The 19,211-nt window shown below is 41.9% G+C and overlaps 1 protein-coding gene across 1 annotated transcript; it reads right to left on the minus strand.

Annotated features, from left to right (window-relative positions):
* Nucleotides 1-2,431: 2,431 nt before the first annotated feature.
* SOST (sclerostin) lies at nt 2,432-9,019 on the minus strand. Its single transcript, XM_032234990.1, has 2 exons — nt 8,770-9,019; nt 2,432-2,853 (listed from the first exon to the last, which is right to left on the minus strand). Exons 1-2 carry the CDS (start codon nt 9,017-9,019, stop codon nt 2,432-2,434), a joined length of 672 nt encoding a protein of 223 aa, XP_032090881.1.
* Nucleotides 9,020-19,211: the final 10,192 nt, after the last annotated feature.

Genomic DNA, 19,211 nt, shown 5'->3' on the forward strand with positions numbered 1-19,211 from the left:
GAAATTACCCACCCCATCTTTTTTATCCATAAATTTATCCACAAATAGATAATTTCAGGAGCTCATTAATATCAACTGTGTTTGTCTTTCTTACAGCTGTTAAGACAAGGGAGTTGTGTATTTCCCAGCAATTTCTGGTACTATAGTCAATGTGAAAGATGCTAGAAATGCAGCCATTGCTAAAGGACCTCAGTCCTGCTGTAACACGACAGGATTAATTTGATTGAAGCTGTTTGGGAAGAACAGTGGAATTGGATTAGGCAGGCAGAGTCAAAGTGCCTGTCAACCTCCTTGGAGTTCAGGGTTTGGATTGAGCAGGTGCTTTCTGAGACGCCCATAGCCCCAAAACCAAACAAATACCAGAGATCTTTTTTGATGAACAAAATTTTATTGATTATTTTTAGAAATATATCTGCATAACTCTGAAACCTCAGATTAAATATCAAGGAACAGGTTTGCCCAGTTGGCTACAAGAGAGTCAAAGAACATAAATAGTTTTTACGAGGAAATAAATAAAGATGTTATTTAAATCTTAGGGAAGTCAACTTTTTCACTGCCACGTCTTCCACTGCAAACAACATCTATTCAGGTTGAAGAAAAGGCTGTGCATCTTTTGAGTCTAGCAATTGGGAAGGGGTGGAGTCAGATCTGGAATGTTGTACTGTTATTATAATTTGGAGCTTGGCAACATTTAGCAACATCTGTGCCACCCAAAGACTGGTGGCGGTTTTCCCAATAACATAAGCTCGAAAGCTTATAGGCTGCCCTAAGTAAAGGAATGGGAAGAGCAGGTTGTTTAAACCAGACTTAGGCCCCCTGTGGCTTCCACATATTGCAGAATTACAACTCCCAGCATCCAGAGAAGACATGGCTTATGGTAAGAAATGTTTGAAGTTGTAATTCATAACATTTGAAATGCCAAAAATAATATACACCTGTTCTAAGTTCTTCATCTTTCCCAAATTTGGTGCCCATTGTATGTGTTGGACTAGAGTTCTCATCACCAGCGTCCAGCACTGCTGATGAAATTATATTCCAACATATGTAGAAGGTGCTATGAAAAGGAAGGTATTTTACTGCATGATTTAACCCTAAAATAGTGCCTTTAGAAAAGAATGGACAGTACAGATAGTACAGTGACTATTACTGGAAGTTAGCTATAAATGCATGGAGTGTTTTGAGCAATTTACATTCCCCACAGTTGCATAGAGGCAATGATTGCTATACAGAATAGAGATTTTTAAAATTTTAACAACAACTTAATTTTGGAGTTCCCTGTCTTCCCCAAGTTTCCATGGAAGAATGAAGTAACCATTGTGTGCATGCTGCAGGCCCACTTGTGAGGTCTACCATAGCTGAGCTTTGTCTCATATTAAATCTCAAAAGATTGTTGCCTTTATGTTCCACACCACCCCCATGTTGAAATTTGTACATACCCAGCTTTAGATTCAGGAATGATGTCCAGAATTATCTGGATGTCTCACCACAAAGAGCATAAATCAGTAGTATTTTTAGGAAGAATTCTCATGGCTTCCTTCATTCTGCTTTCATCAATGGTTGATGCTGATTTAAAGCTGGTAATCTTTCCAGATATTTTTTCTATTTGAGCCACTTTGAAACTTCCAAGCCTTTAACTATGTCTGATATTCTCATTCTCTCCCCCTGTCCTCACACACACACACCCTTATATGCCTCAGCAAAGTTAGCTGTCCATACAGATCAGCACAACAAGCACTATGTGTACATTGTGATGGGACTTCTCCATGTTTCATTTTTAAATGACAAATGTTATAGTTCAGGCAATGCTGCAGCAGAATAGGAAACCATCCAGCATAGATAGTTGCAGAAAGAAGTAAAGGGCCAGGGTGGCAAAGTATTAAAACTGCCCACTCCACCCTGTAGATTGTGGATACCATGATACCAGCAACTTCAGAAAAGGAATTCTGGGAGATGTAGTCCCAACATGACTAGAAGGCACCTGATTGGGTAAATCTGTTTTAAGGACACTGATCTGGTAAGGTTGGATTATTCTACACAAAGACCTGGCCATTTTGCTAGAGAGATGCTAATCCTTTGTCCATTAAGGAAGGACAAAGAAGTCTTGAAAAAAAGTAGTAGTGCACAGAGCTTGCCTCCCCCTTCAATGTTATAGACAATGCAACCCTCTCTAATCTCTGAGCCACTCCTCTCTCTGACTGAGAACTGCTACCATCTGCTCAATTTGAATTCTCCCCTCCCCCTTGAAGCTCTCACCCAAATCTGATAGCTTTCAGCCACACCAATTTTGAACCTCTGGTTGGGAGAGCAGCCATGATGGCCATGGCCCTCCCTTCGCTCAGTCCAATTTTGATCCCAGTGCCATCAAAAAGAGAGGGTGGGTGAGGCAAAAATCTCTACTCTTCTGGGCTGAGGTCTCACCAACAGCCTCCATCTAGAAGGAATTCTCCAGCTCCACCTGGTTGGTCTTGCTGCCCCTGGCCCTGGGGACCCGAGGTTTTTTGTTTTTCTGAGGACGGGTGGTCTCCTTGCTGAAGTCCTTGAGCTGAGAACGGTTGTGGTAGCGCGTGTATCTCTTGCATTTGCAGGAAGTGATGATTCTGGTCTTGATAAACTGAATATCCTCACCAGGGCAGGTTAACTGGACACGTTGGAATTGACCTTGTGCCGGGATGCAGCGGTAATCCATGGCATGCTGCCTCCACCATTTCCCCTTACCAATTGAATTGGGGAGGAGATGAGTTGGCACGCATTGGCCAGAACATACGAGCTCCTTAATTGGCTTGGTGCTGCGGCAAGGGCCGCTGGTGATGTAGCGGGTGACAAAGACTTCGCGGCAGCCAAACTCCAGGGGTTCTATGGAGGAAGGAAAATAAATTATTACACTGAAGCCTATTGGAGGCCTCTTACATCAAAGAAGGAGACAATCCAACTGGCCTGATTGTTTATTCAGCACAGTAAATAATTCTAGCATTTAAAAAAAAATATAGCTACTGGGAGGGAGTTTAGTGCCTCAGGTGCTAGTGAATGGTTAGAATTTACCTGCAATTTGATGTGGATCAGATTAGAAATTGATTTATGCTCTCGCAGTCTGGATCGTTGCAGCACCTTGGAGAGCTCTTAAGGAATATAAACATTGTTCCAACAATATGCAAAATAGGAATCCAAAATGTTTGACAGATTGTTGAAGAAGATTTAGGGCCTGGACTCTAACATGGTGCCAGACTTGATAGTGTGCCAACCCATGTGCCAACCAATATGTTCCTTGACACCTGTTAGGCTCTTTATCAAATTCCTTTTTTTAAAAAAATGGGAAAGACTGCAAAGCAAATCACTGATCTCAGGCATAAACTACATTATCAACCATGCTGTTAGTTGCACCTGTACTCTAAAGGCATTCTTAGAATGCAAACTCTACTGGCTGGTTGGCTGCAGCCCAATCTTTTGATTGCCTTCTGCTAAATGAGTGTTTTGTTGTTGTTGTTGGTTGGGCATATCAACCATGGCAACCCTATTCTGAAAGTGCCCATAATATGCTTTGATAGTTCCACAGCGCCATCTGGCCCTCAAATATTAGAGGAGAGTGAGTCTTTTTCCTGCAAAGGTAAGAAGTCAGCCAAGGCTAGAGTTGTCCTGCTATATGTCTAAAATGTTCTACTAGTCAGCAGACTGAAATTCAAAACAATCCCAGCCCCACAATGGTAGTTTCTTGACATTCAAGAGTTTCCAGGATGCACAAACACTTTGGTAACAGTGAAGTGATGGAGCAGATTCTAAGCATGCAAGTCATGTCTCAACGCTGACTTGCAGATCTATCTATGACAGGCCCTTAACATTTTAATACTATATTTTCAGAAGTTTTACTGCAATATTAAAAAAAAACCTCTCCTCATATACCAGAACCAGGGGTGAAATGCTACCAGTTTGGGCCGGTTCGCCCAAACCGGTAGTGAAAAGTGCTACTGGTTCCCAGAACTGGTAGTAAAAAATATTTTTAAAAAGTTTTTTTAAAAAAGTTCCGATTGCACATTGCACAGCCAAAAACACAGGGTGGGGGTCCATTTTTGCTCCCAGCATTTTTGCTCCCAGCAGGTGGGGGTCAAAAATGGGGGGGGGGATATCTGTTTTTGCTCCCAGCAGGCTTCCTTGAGGCCTGCTAGGCCAAAAAGCGAGGTAGGAGGGTGAAAAATGAGGGTGGGGGCCGTTTTGCTCCCAGCAGGCTTCTCTGAGGTCTGGTAGGCCAAAAATGTTGGGGGGGCTGCTGAGAAAGAAAGAAGGAAAGAGAGACAGAAACAGAGAGAGAGAGAGAAAGAAAAAGAAAGGGAGGGAGGGATGGAAAAAGGAGAGGAAGGAAGGACTACAAACCTGGCACTAGACACAGCTTCACAGGATACCTTGAAAGAGCACAGTAATCCAGGGCTAGAAGGGATCTGGAGGTCATCTAGTCCAACCCTGCTCCAGCAGGAAACTCACTATTAAACTGAGTTTCTGTCTTTTGATCCCTAGTTACATGACCCACACCTAGCCATGCCCACAGAACCGGTAGTAAAAAGTTTTAGATTTCACCTCTGAGCAAAAACACTTTGTTTCCATCCTCATTTATTCACTGATAAAAGGAAACCCCTCAGATGGTGAAAGAGAGAGAGACAGAAAGATTGTCTCCTGTACCCCAAACATTCCAGATGTTTTCTCAAACTCATTTTGGGAAGGCTAGCTTTGGCTTTCCTCCTGTTACAAAAGCTGGACACAGAAGACTAATCAGAGGCAGGTTGAAAAAGGAAAAGCAGAGATGCCAAATACCTCTGGCTGTTTAGATTGACTGGACATGCTGGCACACAAGTTCAAAGAAGCCAACTTGCAATGCTTTAAAAGAGCAGCCCAGTCTAACATACATTCTAGAGCGGTGATTCTCAAATTTGGCAGCTTGAAGATCTGTGGACTTCAACTCCCAGAATTCCTTAGCTAGCTATTCTGGCTGGGGAATTGAGGGGGTTGAAGTTCACACATCTTCAAGCTACCAAAGTTGAGAAACACTCTTTTAGAAGCCCCTAAACTAGCTTGGGGCTCTGCATAAAGTCAAGAACTGAAAGTTTAAATTACCCAGGGGATCAATGTGGTGGCCTTTCTCACCCATTTATGATTAAATCTAAGTACATATTCTGTATTTCACTGAATTATTGCTGTGTTGTTTTTTCCTCTCTGACTTTATTGTTTCTGCAGATTTTATTTAGATGCATGTGCTTTAAGGCAGAGGGTTGACGCAGCCCACTCTATCAGTATTATGCAAGCCACAGGAGTAGAAATTTTCCTTAACATATCTGTTTAAATTAATCTTAGTATTTTTGTAAGATTTTTTAAAGAACCAAAAAGAAATGATGGTTATTGTTTGTTTTCTTTGTTTTGCTTGAGCAGATTTGGAAATGTGGGGAGTATGAGAAGGTGCTTGGGTTTTATTATGATTAATTCTTCCCTTTGATATATTTTCATCATAGTTGCATCTTCAGAGCTGCAGTTGATAGCATTTAAGGAGAGAAAACACTCTTGGATTATTGAACCTGATTTTAGAATGTCCACACTAAATGTATTTTATTTCAACGATGTTTAGAAACTTTAATTACTTCTGGAAGAGAGAAAGTGATTAAAGATGGCAACCCAAGATGTTTTTCTTTTTTATTTATTTCTTTTTCCTCCCTTGTGGTTTTCTCTTTTTGTGATCCATTTTCCTTTTTTATGATCTATTTTTCTATTTTCTATTATAATTAACACAGTTTGAACACAAGATTTTGCAAAACTTTGATAAGACCCTATATAATATAGCAACAATATGGTACGAATGGCTGTAAATAATTCAAACAGATTTTTCTAATAACAGAATATTCTAAACTTATAGGGTTCCTTAAAGTTGAGGACAAGTGTCCAAACATGTATATATTGCATGTTGTCACACATGTTTGAACACTTGTCCTCAAGTGAGATCAGGATCCAAATATGTAAGGGCAGAATTTACATTAGGGTGCACATTATTCATTATTTCGCCATATTAATATAATCAGGTTTACAAATACCATCTATGGCCAATCTTAGCTTTAAATCTAGATACCTGTGATGGATGGGTAGGTGGATGGATGGATGGAAGGAAGGAAGGAAGGAAGGAAGGAAGGAAGGAAGGAAGGAAGGAAAAAGGGAAGAAAAAGAAGGGAAGGAAGGAAAGAAAGAAAGAAAGAAAGAAAGAAAGAAAGAAAGAAAGAAGGAAAGAAAGAAAGAGAAAGAAAGAAGTAAGGAGGGAAAGAGAAAGAGAAAGAAAGAAAGAGAAAAAAAGAAAGAAGAAAGAAAGAGAGAAGAAGGAAGGAGGGAAAGAAGGAAGGAAAGAGAAAGGAAGAAAGAAAGAAAGAAAGAAAGAAAGAGAAAGAAGGAAGGAAAAAAGAAAGAGAAAGAAAGAAGGAAAGAGAAAGAAAGAAAAAAGAAAGAAAGAGAAGAAGGAAGGAAGGAAGGAAGGAAAGAAGGAAGAAAAGAGAAAGAAAGAAGGAATGATGGAAAGAGGAAAAAAGAAGGAAGGAAAGAAAGGAAGAAGGAAGGAAAGAGAAAGAAGGAAGGAAAGAAAGAAAAAGAAAGAAGGAAGGAAGGAAAGAGAAAGGAGAGAAAGAAAGAAAGAGAGAGAAGGAAAGAGAGAAAAAGAAAAAGAAGGAAGGGAGGAAGGAAAGAGAAAGGTGGGAAAGAGAAAGAAAAAGAAAGAAGGAAGGAAGGAAAGAGAAAAGAGGGAAAGAAAAAGAGAAAGAAAGAAAGAAAGAGAGAAAAAGAAAAAGGGAGGGAGGGAGGAAGGAAAGAGAAAGGTGGGAAAGAGAAAGAAAAAGAAAAAGAAAGAAGGAAAGAAGGAAAGAGAAAGAGAAAGAAAGAAAGAAAAAGAAGGAAGGAAGGAAAGAAAGAAAGGAAAAGAAAGAAGGAAGGAAAGAGAAAGAAATATGTAAGGGCAGAATTTACATTAGGGTGCACATTATTCATTATTTCGTCATATTAATATAATCAGGGTTACAAATACCATCTATGGCCAATCTTAGCTTTAAATCCAGACACCTGTAATGGATGGGTGGGTGGATGGATGGATGGAAGGAAAGAAGGAAGGAAAAAGAAGGAAGGAAAGGAAGGAAGGAAAGAAGGAAAGAAAGAAAGGAGGAAAGGGAAAGAAAGGAGGAAAGAAAGAAAGAAAGAGGAAAAGGAGGAAAGAGAAAGAAAGAAAGAAAGAAAGAAAGAAAGGAGGAAAGAGAAAGAAGGAAGGAAAGAAGGAAAGAGAAGGAAGGAAGGAAAGAAAGAGAAAGAAAGGAGGGAGGGAAAGAGAAAGAGAAAGAAAGAAAGAAGAAAGGAAAGAAAGAAAGAAAGGAAAGGAAAGAAGGAAGGAAGGAAAGAAAGAAAGAAAGAAAGGAGGAAATGGAAAGAAAGGATGAAGAAAGGAAAGAAAGAAAGGAGGAAGGAAAGAAAGAAGGAAAGAAAATGAAGGAAAGAAAGAAAGAGAAAGAAAGAAAGAAAGAAGGAGGTAAGGAGAGAGAAAGAGAAAGAAAGGACAGAAGGAAGGAAGGAAAGAAAGAAAGGAAAGGAAAGAAGGAAAGAGAAAGAAATATGTAAGGGCAGAATTTACATTAGTGTGCACATTATTCATTATTTCATCATATTAATATAATCAGGGTTACAAGTACCATTTATGGCCAATCTTAGCCTTAAATCCAGATACCTGTAATGGATGGGTGGATGGATGGAAGGAAGGAATGATGGACAGAAGGAAAGAAAGGAGGAAAGGAAAAAAGGAGGAAGGGAGGAAAGAAAGAAAGGAGGAAGGGAAGAAGGAAAGAAAGGAGGAAAGGGAAAGAAAGGATGGAGAAAGGAAAGAAAGAAAGGGGGAAGGAAGGAAAGAAGGAAGGAAAGAGAAAGGAAGAAAGAAAGAAGGAAGGAAAGAGAAAGAAAGGAGGAATGAAAGAAAAAAGGAAAGAGAAAGAAGAAAAAAAAGAAAGAGAAAGAAAGAAGGAGGGAAGGAAAGAGAAAGAAAGGACAGAAGGAAGGAAGGGAAGAAAGAAAGGAAAAGAAAGAAGGAAAGAGAAAGAAATATGTAAGGGCAGAATTTACATTAGGGTGCACATTATTCATTATTTCATCATATTAATATAATCAGGGTTGCAAATACCATCTATGGTCAATCTTAGCTTTAAATCCAGATACCTGTAACAGATGGGTGGACAGATGGAAGAAAGGAAGGAAGGAAGAAGGAAGGAAGGAAAGAAAGAAAGAAAGAAAGGAGGAAAGGGAAAGAAAGAAGGAAGGAAGGAAAGAAAGAAGGAAAGAAAGAGAAAGAAAGAAAGAAAGGAGGAGGGAAAAGGAAAGAGAAGGAAAGAAAAAGAAAGAAAGAAAGAAAGAAAGAAAGAAAGAAAGAAAGAAAGAAAGAGGAAGAAAGAAAGAAGGAAGGAAATAGAAAGAGGGGGAGGAAAGAATGAAGGAGGGAAGGAAAGAGAAAGAAAGAAGGAAAGAGAAAAAAGGAAGGAAGGAGAAAGAAAGAAAGAAAGAAAGAAAGAAAGAAAGAAAGAAAGAAAGAAAGAAAGAAAATTATTTCGCTGCGCAGTATTGGTTAGAGCTACGCTGATCAGTATTGGGCTAGTTGGCTCATCCCGACTTGGAGAAAGCAGCGTCCGAGGAGCGTGCAGTTCTCCCGAAAAAGAATTTATTACCATGCCAAACCAACCAGCTGAAAACACGGAAAGCAGGTTAGAGAGATTTTTTGAACTGTCTTACCCATCCTTCCCGAAGAAACCTGGGAATTCCTCCGTCCTTGCTGGGCTCGGTTGCTCGTGATTTCGGTCTCGTTGTAGGCAAACGCCGCTTGCGCTGGCGGCTCCGCTGCCCCAAAGGTCTTGTCCAGGAAATCTGGGATGAACTCCGCGGCATCGTTTTTAAGCACTTGCCAGCTTCGCCCGGAGGGAAGGTTGATTTGGAGACAGAAGAGCAGGAGGCCGAAAGAAGCCATAGCTCGGAAGATCGGCATGTCCGCGGGAGAGCAGGTGCGTCCGGCAGTCTTCTGGCTTCCTGAGCTGGCGATCCTTATTTCTCCTTTTTAAATTCCTCCGAAGAAAGCGGCTGGCCAATGATGGGGAGAGGGAGGCTCCAGGATAAGTGGGCGGGATCATTTGGGCCAGTGCGTTTGCAGAGACCCTGGAATTCGGGTGACAGAAAGGGGGGCAGAGGGGGGCGCTGAGTGCCTACATCTTTGCTGATCTCTCTTGTTCACTGGTTTTAATTTGCACCTTTTCTAATAGAAAAAGAAGAAAAAGTTGGATAGGGAGGAAAAAAAAGTATAGGTCTTTGGCCTGTTCCTAGGCATCTTTTCCCACAAAGACATGTTTTGAAAAATCATTTCACTCTTTTCCTCTATTTTCAAACACAGTTCTGACTATCTTGGGGCCTCATCTTTGGCCAAAGTGCCAGTTACAAAATTTCCTTTCTTCTAATTTAAAAAAAACAAAACCCTATTTCTATGATTATGCCCTTTAGAAATTGGATTTGAGGGGAAAGGAGAGGGGGGAGACTAGGTAATTTAAAACATTGATTGATTGATTGACTGTGTTCAATTCAAGCTGACACACATAAGATGCCCTCCTGCTTTTCCTACAATATCCATGTGAGGTGAGGTAGTTAGGCTAAGAGAGAGTGATTAGTCCAAAGTGATGCAACCAGCTTCTATACCTAAGGAAAAAATGAAACTCGGGGTCTCTGGTCCTGCTCCTTAGACATATTAAATGGGCTCTTAATGTAAGAGTCCAGTGTGTCTTGCACAGCTACCTTTTGTTCCCTATAGTGATAAACTAAATATTTTCAGAAGCTTCGCCATTAAGAAGGCAACAGTCACTGCATGCAGGTTCTTCTTCCCCTACCTATATCTTGACTCTGACCTTCCAATTCTGATCCCCTTCTCAAGCTTATAGCAATCAGCACATCTTGGAGAAAGAGATTCCAGGGATAATTAGGGACTATGAGGGACACTTTGGTTGTGTCATGAGAACAACATAGCATTCTCTCCTCTTACCAAGCATAACTTCAAAAGTCTTATCTATCTAAGCATATATATTTTTTCTATACCAGTCTTCCATCTGTATCACTATCATGGTGAGTTGGATTTTTAAAATCTAACTGACCACGATGGCTGGGGGTGATGACTCATACATCAAACACATCTAAAACACTTCAGGGACAGACACACTGTTTTAAGGCAATATTCTAGTGTAGGTAAAAATGAACCCAGGCATTTTTAAGAAACTTTTCTACTATTTCATTTGTTCTACATGTGCTCCTTCCCACATTGCTTGCATGTATCCATACTTTTTACTTGTAATGTTTAGAGCTTGGCCTTTAAAAAAAATATATTGTTCTGAATATAGGCAGTATCTATCAAATTATACCTACATTTCATCCAATTTCTGTGCTTACCAAAATAAATAGATGACACATATGCTATTTTTTTAAATTGAACACATCCATATCCTAACATTCTGAAGGAGTGCTGTTGTTGGGATGATGAGAAGAAGGTATACAATCAGATTTACTTCCCTTGGAGTAACCTATGGATGCCACAGGAAAAAAAATGGATGCCTGGCTTATCTGGACTTGCCTGCTTATCTTGTTTAACCAAAGAGATGTTTAACTAAAACTAAACTAAGGAGATGTTTAACTCTTGTTTAACTGAAGACAATACTCTATCAAATTCAAACCTAAAACTCTCAACTTTCCGGAGGAAAAGAAACCCACGTGTTTTGCACATTTATTCTCCAAGTCAGATCATATAAACAAAAGAAAAATTGTGAAGTAAACACAGTTTACATCTTTTGAAATCAATGCCTCTTTTGATTCCCACAATATTGACTTTCTTCTACATTTTACTGCTGTTTGAGGTGTTATGAAATATTCCGTATTTTGGGAAACTATCCATGGCTCAAACATTTAAATAGCAATGCACAAGGTTACCTGACCATTAGTAGGGTTTGCAAAAGAGCTTCTGCAGAGAAAGGAATAAAAAGAGCTATCACCATCTCGATCAAGATTTGTTTTGATCTGTCAGGCTTAGATTGGCATGTCCTTGAATCAGCTATGGAGGCAGATATGGTCTTTTAGGGGTGCAGTATGAGGCACCCAGGATGTGGGCTAAGACGCTGAGGTTGTCAATCAGAAAGGTCGGCGGTTCAAATACCTAGCGCCGCATAATGGAGTGAGCTCTCATTACTTATCCCAGCTTCTGCGAACCTAGCAGTTCGAAAGCATGTAAAAATGCAAATAGAAAAAATAGGGACCACCTTTGGTGGGAAGGTATCAGCATTGCGTGCACCTTTGGCGTTTAGTCCGGCCAGCTACATGACCACAGAGATGTCTTCAGGCAGCTCTGGCTCTTCGACTTTGAAATAGAGATAAGCACCACCCCCTAGAGTCAGGAACGACTAGCACATGTGTGCGAGGGAATCTTTACCTTTACCTTATAGGACACCCAGACGAAGTCCATGTTCTTTATGTCCTCAGCATCCATTTAACTTGTGACATCAATCTTAACTCTCTCATGGATCATATAAAATAGGCTTTTTAAAAGTATGAATATATTTTTACTATACTAATGAAAAGTAAAGATGCATTCTTTAAAAAAGAAGATGAGATATGCACTTTGGTTAGGAGGGGTAAGAATAGTAAGTTACAGCAGGAAGTGCACCTTCTGTTTTTCTCATAACATTCCCACCCCCCTCTAGAACTAAGCACTATAACATTTTTCTCTGGAAACAACCACAACTGTGGTTTTAGAGCAGTGCTGTCTGGGGAATTCTGGGAGTTGAAGCTCACACATCTTAAAGTTGCCAACTTTAAAAACCACAGCTTTGGAGAACAAATGTGAATGTATCTGCTCACTTCCCTCAGAAACAAAATTTGTCTTTTTCCTCCCTTGATTGCAGTTTTTTTTATTCTTGGGTCCTTATCATTTAATTTCAAATTATAAAGCCACTTTATTCCCAGATGAGATTCTAAAATCTCATTTTATTCCATTTTTCACTTCTGTGTTCTCAGGCTAATAGAAATTCTAGCTCTCTCTCCTTCCCCCCCCCCTTTGTGTTTATTTATATGAGCTTGTCCTCACCCATCACCCACCCCTCATTTTTCTGTTTTCTCTGGGGAATGGGAAGGAATTTGTTCAATTCCAAGCAGGAAATCATCCACTGATACAAAGTATCACCAGCCAGCTTAAATAAACATGTCCTCACCACTGTTTCCGCTCCCTGTTCTCAGTAAGAATTGCAGATTTACAGACAAATTATGAGGTCTGAACAAGGAATAAGTGCTTCATTTCTCTCCTTCTCTCTTTTTCTGCCACCCTCCTCTGATGTACATATATGTATTTAGAACACACTAGCCAAAATTTGATTTGCTTGGTTATGTATTAATATGTATAAAGTATTATGTATGAAGTAAGCCATTATGAGTTATGATGCATGATACTTGGCTCATGTACATATACCCGTGTATATAACTGGAGTTGCAGCAATCCATAATTAGATGAAAACAGGTGCAAAGCAAGCCAAGCAATTTCAGGTTGCATTAACAGAAGTATAGTACCAAAATCAAGGGAGTCATTATTCAGATGTTTTCTAGGAGCCCGGAGAGGGTGAAAACAGTCTTCCCTGCCCCCGGAGGCCCTCCAGAGGGCAAAAAATGGCTGTATGGACAAACTGAAAGTTCAGGAATTGTGACTTCCAGTTTGCCCACAGGGCCATTTTTCGCTTAAGGCTCCGGAGGGTGAAAAACAGCCCTACGGACAAACCGGAAGTCCATTCCCAAACTTCCAGTTTGTGGGTTGGGTGGCTTTTTGTCCTCCAGAGCCTTCAGGGAAGCCTCCAGAGGGCGAAAAATGGCCAACAAAGAAGGCCAAAGTCAGCTGGCGCACTGGAGTTGACAGGGCAATGCCTAGTATGCCATAGTTTTGCCATCACGGGCCTAGGAGAAATTATGAAGGGAGGTTGGAAACACTGGGATATTTAGTGGGGAGAAGGCTATGAGGAGACATGATGGCTGTCTTCAAGTATTTGAAGGGTTGCCCTGTAGAAAAATAGATTTGCTCAGAATTGTTCCAAAAGACAGGACAAGAGACAATAGTACTGAATTGTAATGAATTAGATTTGGGGGGGGGGGCATCTAGGAAAAAATCTTAGTGGTAAGACAGCAATGGAACAGAATACATCTAGGAATCGTAAATCACAGGAGATACATAATGCAATGGGCAGGAACTAGATCAATACTTCCTAAACATTTTCCTTTGTTAACCAAAAGTACTTGTCAGGAAGTCTTTTCCCCTCTATGTAGGTAAAACCCTTTAATGTCCCTGTTGTGAATGGGTAATGGGTTTGTGTGTATGGTTACCCAAAGAAAAGCCACTTTTACTGAATTTTGAGTAATCAACCCAGGTTTTGAAGCATTGGGCTAGATGTACCCCAGGATTCTTTATATGCATACATATATATTATATGATCCCATGAAATTGTTGATTAACAGAAAGAGAATTCACCTTCCTGTGCACAGTAAAAATGAAGTCTGACCCATAACCCCCTACTAGCAGTCATTAGCTCTGGAATAACTGTGAAGAAATTTAAAAAAAAAATGGCTGAAAAAAACTGGTGATACCGAAATGCAAGTCACAGTCTTATCTGTCAGTGATAAAACAAATGCTGAGAAATGTAGCATAAGCAATATTTAGAAGGTCATAGGATCCCCATCTGAAGAGGACACAGTGCCCCCATATCTACATTTGATAGAAAACGGTTGATATTCAAGCGAGAAAAATATAGTTTAGTCTATGTAGAAGCGCCTGGAGCTTCTGAAGGAATCAAAACATGCTCCGATACTAGTTGTGCAAGTCATAGTTGTGTATAATCACGGTTCTCTGAGTGACGGCTGTACAACCACAGGATTTTAACTGCTAGATAAACATATCCAGGCTTGATTTTGCTAGCCTATGAATCAGAAGAAAGAAAGGAAAAAAGGAAAGGAAAGGAAAAAGGAGGAAAAGAAAGTAACAATTTCTAAAACATAGGTACCAAAGTGGTTTGACAATAAGTGCCTATCTTAAGATCTGATGAGCCATAACACATCAGGCAAAGCTGTTCTTTTAAAAATGAATTAATGTTGAATTCTATAACATAATTCGCAAATCTATTTGGGGGAGCACTGTCTGCCCCAGTATTAAATTATCGCTTGGGATTTCCTCTGGATTGTGCTATTGGAAGTGATACATTATGTGGAAACTTGAGAGGGGGCTTCCTTGGTTTTGGCACACCAGTAAAACCCTCCCTTTGCCATGAAGGCCATAATTTGGGAAATCAGTGATAGAACTCCAACTCTTTTTGTGTAGATTATTTTCCTTGTTTTCTTCTTTGGTTGATTTTACCATGATCCGGATGTTATCTATCCCTCCATATTGCAGGAATTAAAGGTGGGCTTCTTTGAAAAAAAGAGAAAGTCCATCTAAAAAGGTCAGGAGTACATTTTAGTTGCTTCTACTCCTGTTCTATTTGTGAACTGAGAGCAAAAGCACACAAAGGCCTCCCTTGGATGCAATCACAAAATCTTAAGTTGGAAAGACTTAAGAGGTCATTAAACTCACTGTCTTGCCCACTGCAGGTTTCACCACACCATGTTTAACAGATGACCATCCAGCCAAGCCACTGAGGTCTCCATATACTGCTAGACGTTCATATCTCCTAGTACAATGATGGCTAACTTTTTCCAGACTGAGTGCCCAAAGCACATGTGAGCACCCGAACCCCAAAATGCAATGTGTGCGCCCCCTGCGCATGCACCTCACCTCCGCTCATGTGCATGCGGCAGAGGTGGGTTGTTCCTATTTAGGTCTGGTTCGGCTGAACCAGTAGTGGTGGCAGCGGGAAGCTCCACCCACTCATTCGGATGCTTCTGTGCACATGCGCACACTTGAGGGTGTGCACGCAAGCACAAGCGAACCAGTAGTAAACCAGTTAGCAACCCACCACTAGTATGCACCCCCGCAAGCCTCTGCCCCATGCACATGTACACCCAGCTCCCACGCACATGCCCCATCCCATGTGCATGCGCGGCAGAGATCTGAAAACTAGTTGGCTGGCAGGAAGCATGTGCACGTCGCAGTGGAGCTGAACTGAGGTTGTGGGTCTTGTGCCAACAGAGAGGGCACTACATGCCACCAATGACACGTGTGCCATAAGTTCACCATCACAGTCCTAGTACTATAGATAGAGATTTTTGTCTACATGTCCACCTTCACCCCCTTTATGGGATATGGTGGCCCAACGTATCCACACAACCTTCAGTTTTAGACATGCACAACCCTGATTTAAATAAACTGCCAGTCTTCAGAGCACCCACTCAAACCATCTACTGCACTTGCCTGATAGAAAGATGTCGTTGAATATAAGACAATGGCCCCATGAATAAATTGGAAGAAATACATACATTCAGTAATCTGACACAGTGCTTATGTCAACTCTCAAAACGACTTTAGCTGAAGCCATATTCCCTTTGTCTTCATTTCTTAGTTGCCATACATAAGGGTGAAGGGGGGAGCAATGTGATGTGAAATGTTTTCTTCTAATATGCCAGACATAACAGCGATAGGGCTGGTGGGAACCAAGGTCATCTCAACCAGTGCTCATAACAGCCGGAGGGAGCAGCTGAGAAGTCTGCCACTTACCTGGCTGGTCAACATGATCTGTGATACTGTGGGATGGGGGGATCTATTCTTTTAATTATGCCAAACTGCAGTAAATATTTAGAGTTGGATTCACATCTGAACATGCCGATATGATGTACCCAATAAAGGAAATCTTCGAGAAAAGCTACAGCCTCAGAGTCCTGAATTGATTAGGATCATTGCTTGGAAACACAGCAGCTTAGCTTGCTTAGTTAACCAAGTTAAAAGCAATCCTACAGAGTTCATATATACCCCAACATAGGGGTGTGTGTGTGTGTGTGTGTGTGTGTGTGTGTGTGTGTGTGTCTTGCATATATAGGGAAATCTCCTAAGATTTTATTTTGATGTATGTGCACTCCATTATTTCATGGGCTCTAAGGTAGCCATCTTGTATTTCTAGTGCTGAAATATATTTTTTGCCAATATTAGCATTTTATTTGTTTATTCATTTAAATATTTAAATCTCATTAACTTTATAAGAATATCAATGGGCCTATTTGCAAATATGAATAAAATCTACCAAAATAATTTGAAAAGCAAAAACCCCGAATATATTAAGAATTTAATCTTGCCATGCAAATTGCAACACATGTTTATAAGATCCAGTAAGAACACTTGATATTAATTAAAAACAGTGCAGAAAAGCTCCAGCTTGACCGCCTTTCTAAATGCCACCAGGAAGGTACCATCCAGATCTCCGTGGTGTAGCTGTTCCAAAAGACAGAGCATATACTGAGACCCTTTATGAACTTTTTGCATAAACAAAACAGAAAAACATAAATATATGTTTTTGGTGATTAGACAGGATAGATAGATAGATAGATAGATAGATAGATAGATAGATAGATAGATAGATAGATAGATAGATAGACAGACAGACAGACAGACAGACAGACAGACAGACAGACAGACAGACAGACAGACAGACAGACAGACAGACTAAATTATAGAAAGAAGGATAGGATAGATCAGTAATGGCTAACCTTTTTGTCGTCGCAGGCCAAAAGCGTGGGTGCGTACGCACCCATAATGCAATGCACCCCTCGTGTGTCCCGTTCCCCCATGCTGAACAGGCACCCCCCCATGTAAGCCCTCATGCTTCCCATATGCTCCCTGCATGCACCCCACCCCTTTCATGTGCCCCACCCTGTGCATGTGCGCACAACCCCCCTGCATGCCTACTTTTCACATGCACAGCAGAGACCCAAAAACCAGATAGCCAGCAGGAGGCGCATGTGCATGCATGGTGGAACTGAGCTGGCCAATGGATGGTGTCCCTGCAGAGAGGGTTCTGCATGCCACCTGCGACATGCGTGCCATAGGTTCACCATCATGGGGATAGATTATAGAAAGTCATGATGTAATTTTAGAAAAAGAAGTAAATTTATAATTATACTTATATATTTTTTTCCTTACTCTATATTAGCTTATATTGTAACTTTGGTTTTTAAAACTTTTTATTGTTTGTGTGAGTGTGTGTGTATGTGTGTGAATTACAAAGTTGGGGCCTGTTTTATGCATCAATTACAGCTTCCATGGAGTCTTCAAAGGCAGCCCCGTATAACCTACATGTTAGTGGGCTATTCCTTCTTATGTCAAGTTTGTCTCCATTCAATCCATTATATATAAGGTGACCAGACGTCCCGCTTTTGGCGGGACAGTCCCGATTTTTCACAATTTGTCCCGCATCCCGCGGCGTTTTAAAAAACTCCCAATTTTTGGAAAGAATGCACAACAAGTAGTATCTCAGTTTCACTCCAAAGATTTTGAGAAATCCACCAGTGACTTTTCATTATGCTAGTTGAGAATTTCCTTTAGAGGCCGCCTGAGCTGCTCCCTCCCATTGGCTGGTTGCTCGTGGCCACGCCCCTCCCCTTTTGCATCCCTATTAGCTGGCAGGCCTCTCTGGCTCTTTTCCCATCCACCTCCGTCCCCATGAAGCGTCCCCACCGTTCGCTTAATTGCTGCTGTACAGTCCTGGAAGAGGTGTGGTGAATTCTCCTATGTCGAATCGGGTTCCCCCACTTCCAAATGGAATTCATTCTCACCGTTCCCTCTTCAGAGAGTTAACAAAGGGCGAGAGCCCCCCCCCCCAGATGGGAGGATGGGAGAATTTCTAAGTGCTTGCCACGGGTGAGTGGGCGAAAGTGCGTCAGCAGTGTTTTCAGGACCTGCTGTGCAAGGGCGAGGGAAGAGCGGGGCAGGGCTGAGGGAAGCCGGAGGGAGGGGACTCGGAGGAAGGGGGGAGCCAAGATGGCAGCAGCTGAGGAGGAGGAGGTCTTAGGCTACCACTGCCACCGACGCTGCCAAGGAATTGCAGGATGAGGTGTGGCCAGGCTGGGCCCGGCAATGCTTCTTCCTGGGAGGGGCACTTCTGGGCACTCGGGGATGGGGGCGAGAAGGAAAAGGGGGGTGGAAGAGGCAGGGGGTGAGGCCAGCTTTTGTGGGGGCAATCTGACAGGTCTAGGAGGGGGGGCGAAGGGGGACCCTCCGCTCGAGCCTTTCCGACACCACCCATCGCTCTCCGTCAAGCCTGGTTTTGTGGACACGTGTGCTGGGACTGTACCCCCCATCATCCACAGCAGCAACCCCCCCCTTTGTATTAGTTTCCACTCCCCCTCCCCATATCTGTATGCTTTTGACACCCAACCCTATATTCTTTGTATTTCTTTCCCCGTCTTGTGTTTTGTACCTGGGATTACAATCCCCACCTTCCCCAACCTCACACTCCCCCGTCAATGGTGTCCCGCTTTACCAATGCTAAAATCTGGTCACCTTAATTATATAGCAACTGGATAGTTTGTCTGGAATATAACAGGCTAGCAGGCTCTTGTCTGCTTTGAAATAAAATCTGGTCAGGTCTCTCTCTCTCTCTCTCTCTCTCTCTCTCTCTCTCTCTCTCTCTCTCTCTCCCTCCCTCCCTCCCTCCCTCCCTCCCTCCCTCTCTCCCTCTCCTTCCTGTTATCACTGGATGACTACAAGTCCCAGTATTTCCTTCAAGCAGGGGTGGGCTGCTGGGGGTTCACAGGGATTCGGGATAACCTCTAGCTAAAATTCTGTGTACCCACCTCACCCCACCCCTCCCAGGAGTCTCCATGTGGCCTGTTTTGATGCAGGGTGCATGCAGAGACTCAGGGAGGGGGGAAAATGGGCCTACCAGAAGTTTGGGAAGGTTGGAAATGGGTCATTTCCAGTCTCCAGAGGGCCTCCAGAGCCTGGGGAGGCTGTTTTCGCCCTCCCGGAGGCTCAAGGAAAGTCTCTGGAGCCTGGGGAGGGCAAAAAGCCACCACCACCACCATAGCCACGCCCATCCAGCAACCAGGCAGAGAACCTCTTGCTAAAATGTTTGAAGCCCACTCCTGCTATCAGTATGGTCAGCACATATGTCTGGAGTTTTTTCAGACAGAAGGGCTTCAAAGTGGAGAAGGGTCATGTCAGAAGACCCAGCTATCTAAATGAATTTACCTTTACC

The sequence above is a fragment of the Thamnophis elegans genome, chromosome Z (genome assembly GCF_009769535.1).
Source record: "Thamnophis elegans isolate rThaEle1 chromosome Z, rThaEle1.pri, whole genome shotgun sequence".
In the NCBI taxonomy this organism is placed as follows: domain Eukaryota; kingdom Metazoa; phylum Chordata; class Lepidosauria; order Squamata; family Colubridae; genus Thamnophis; species Thamnophis elegans.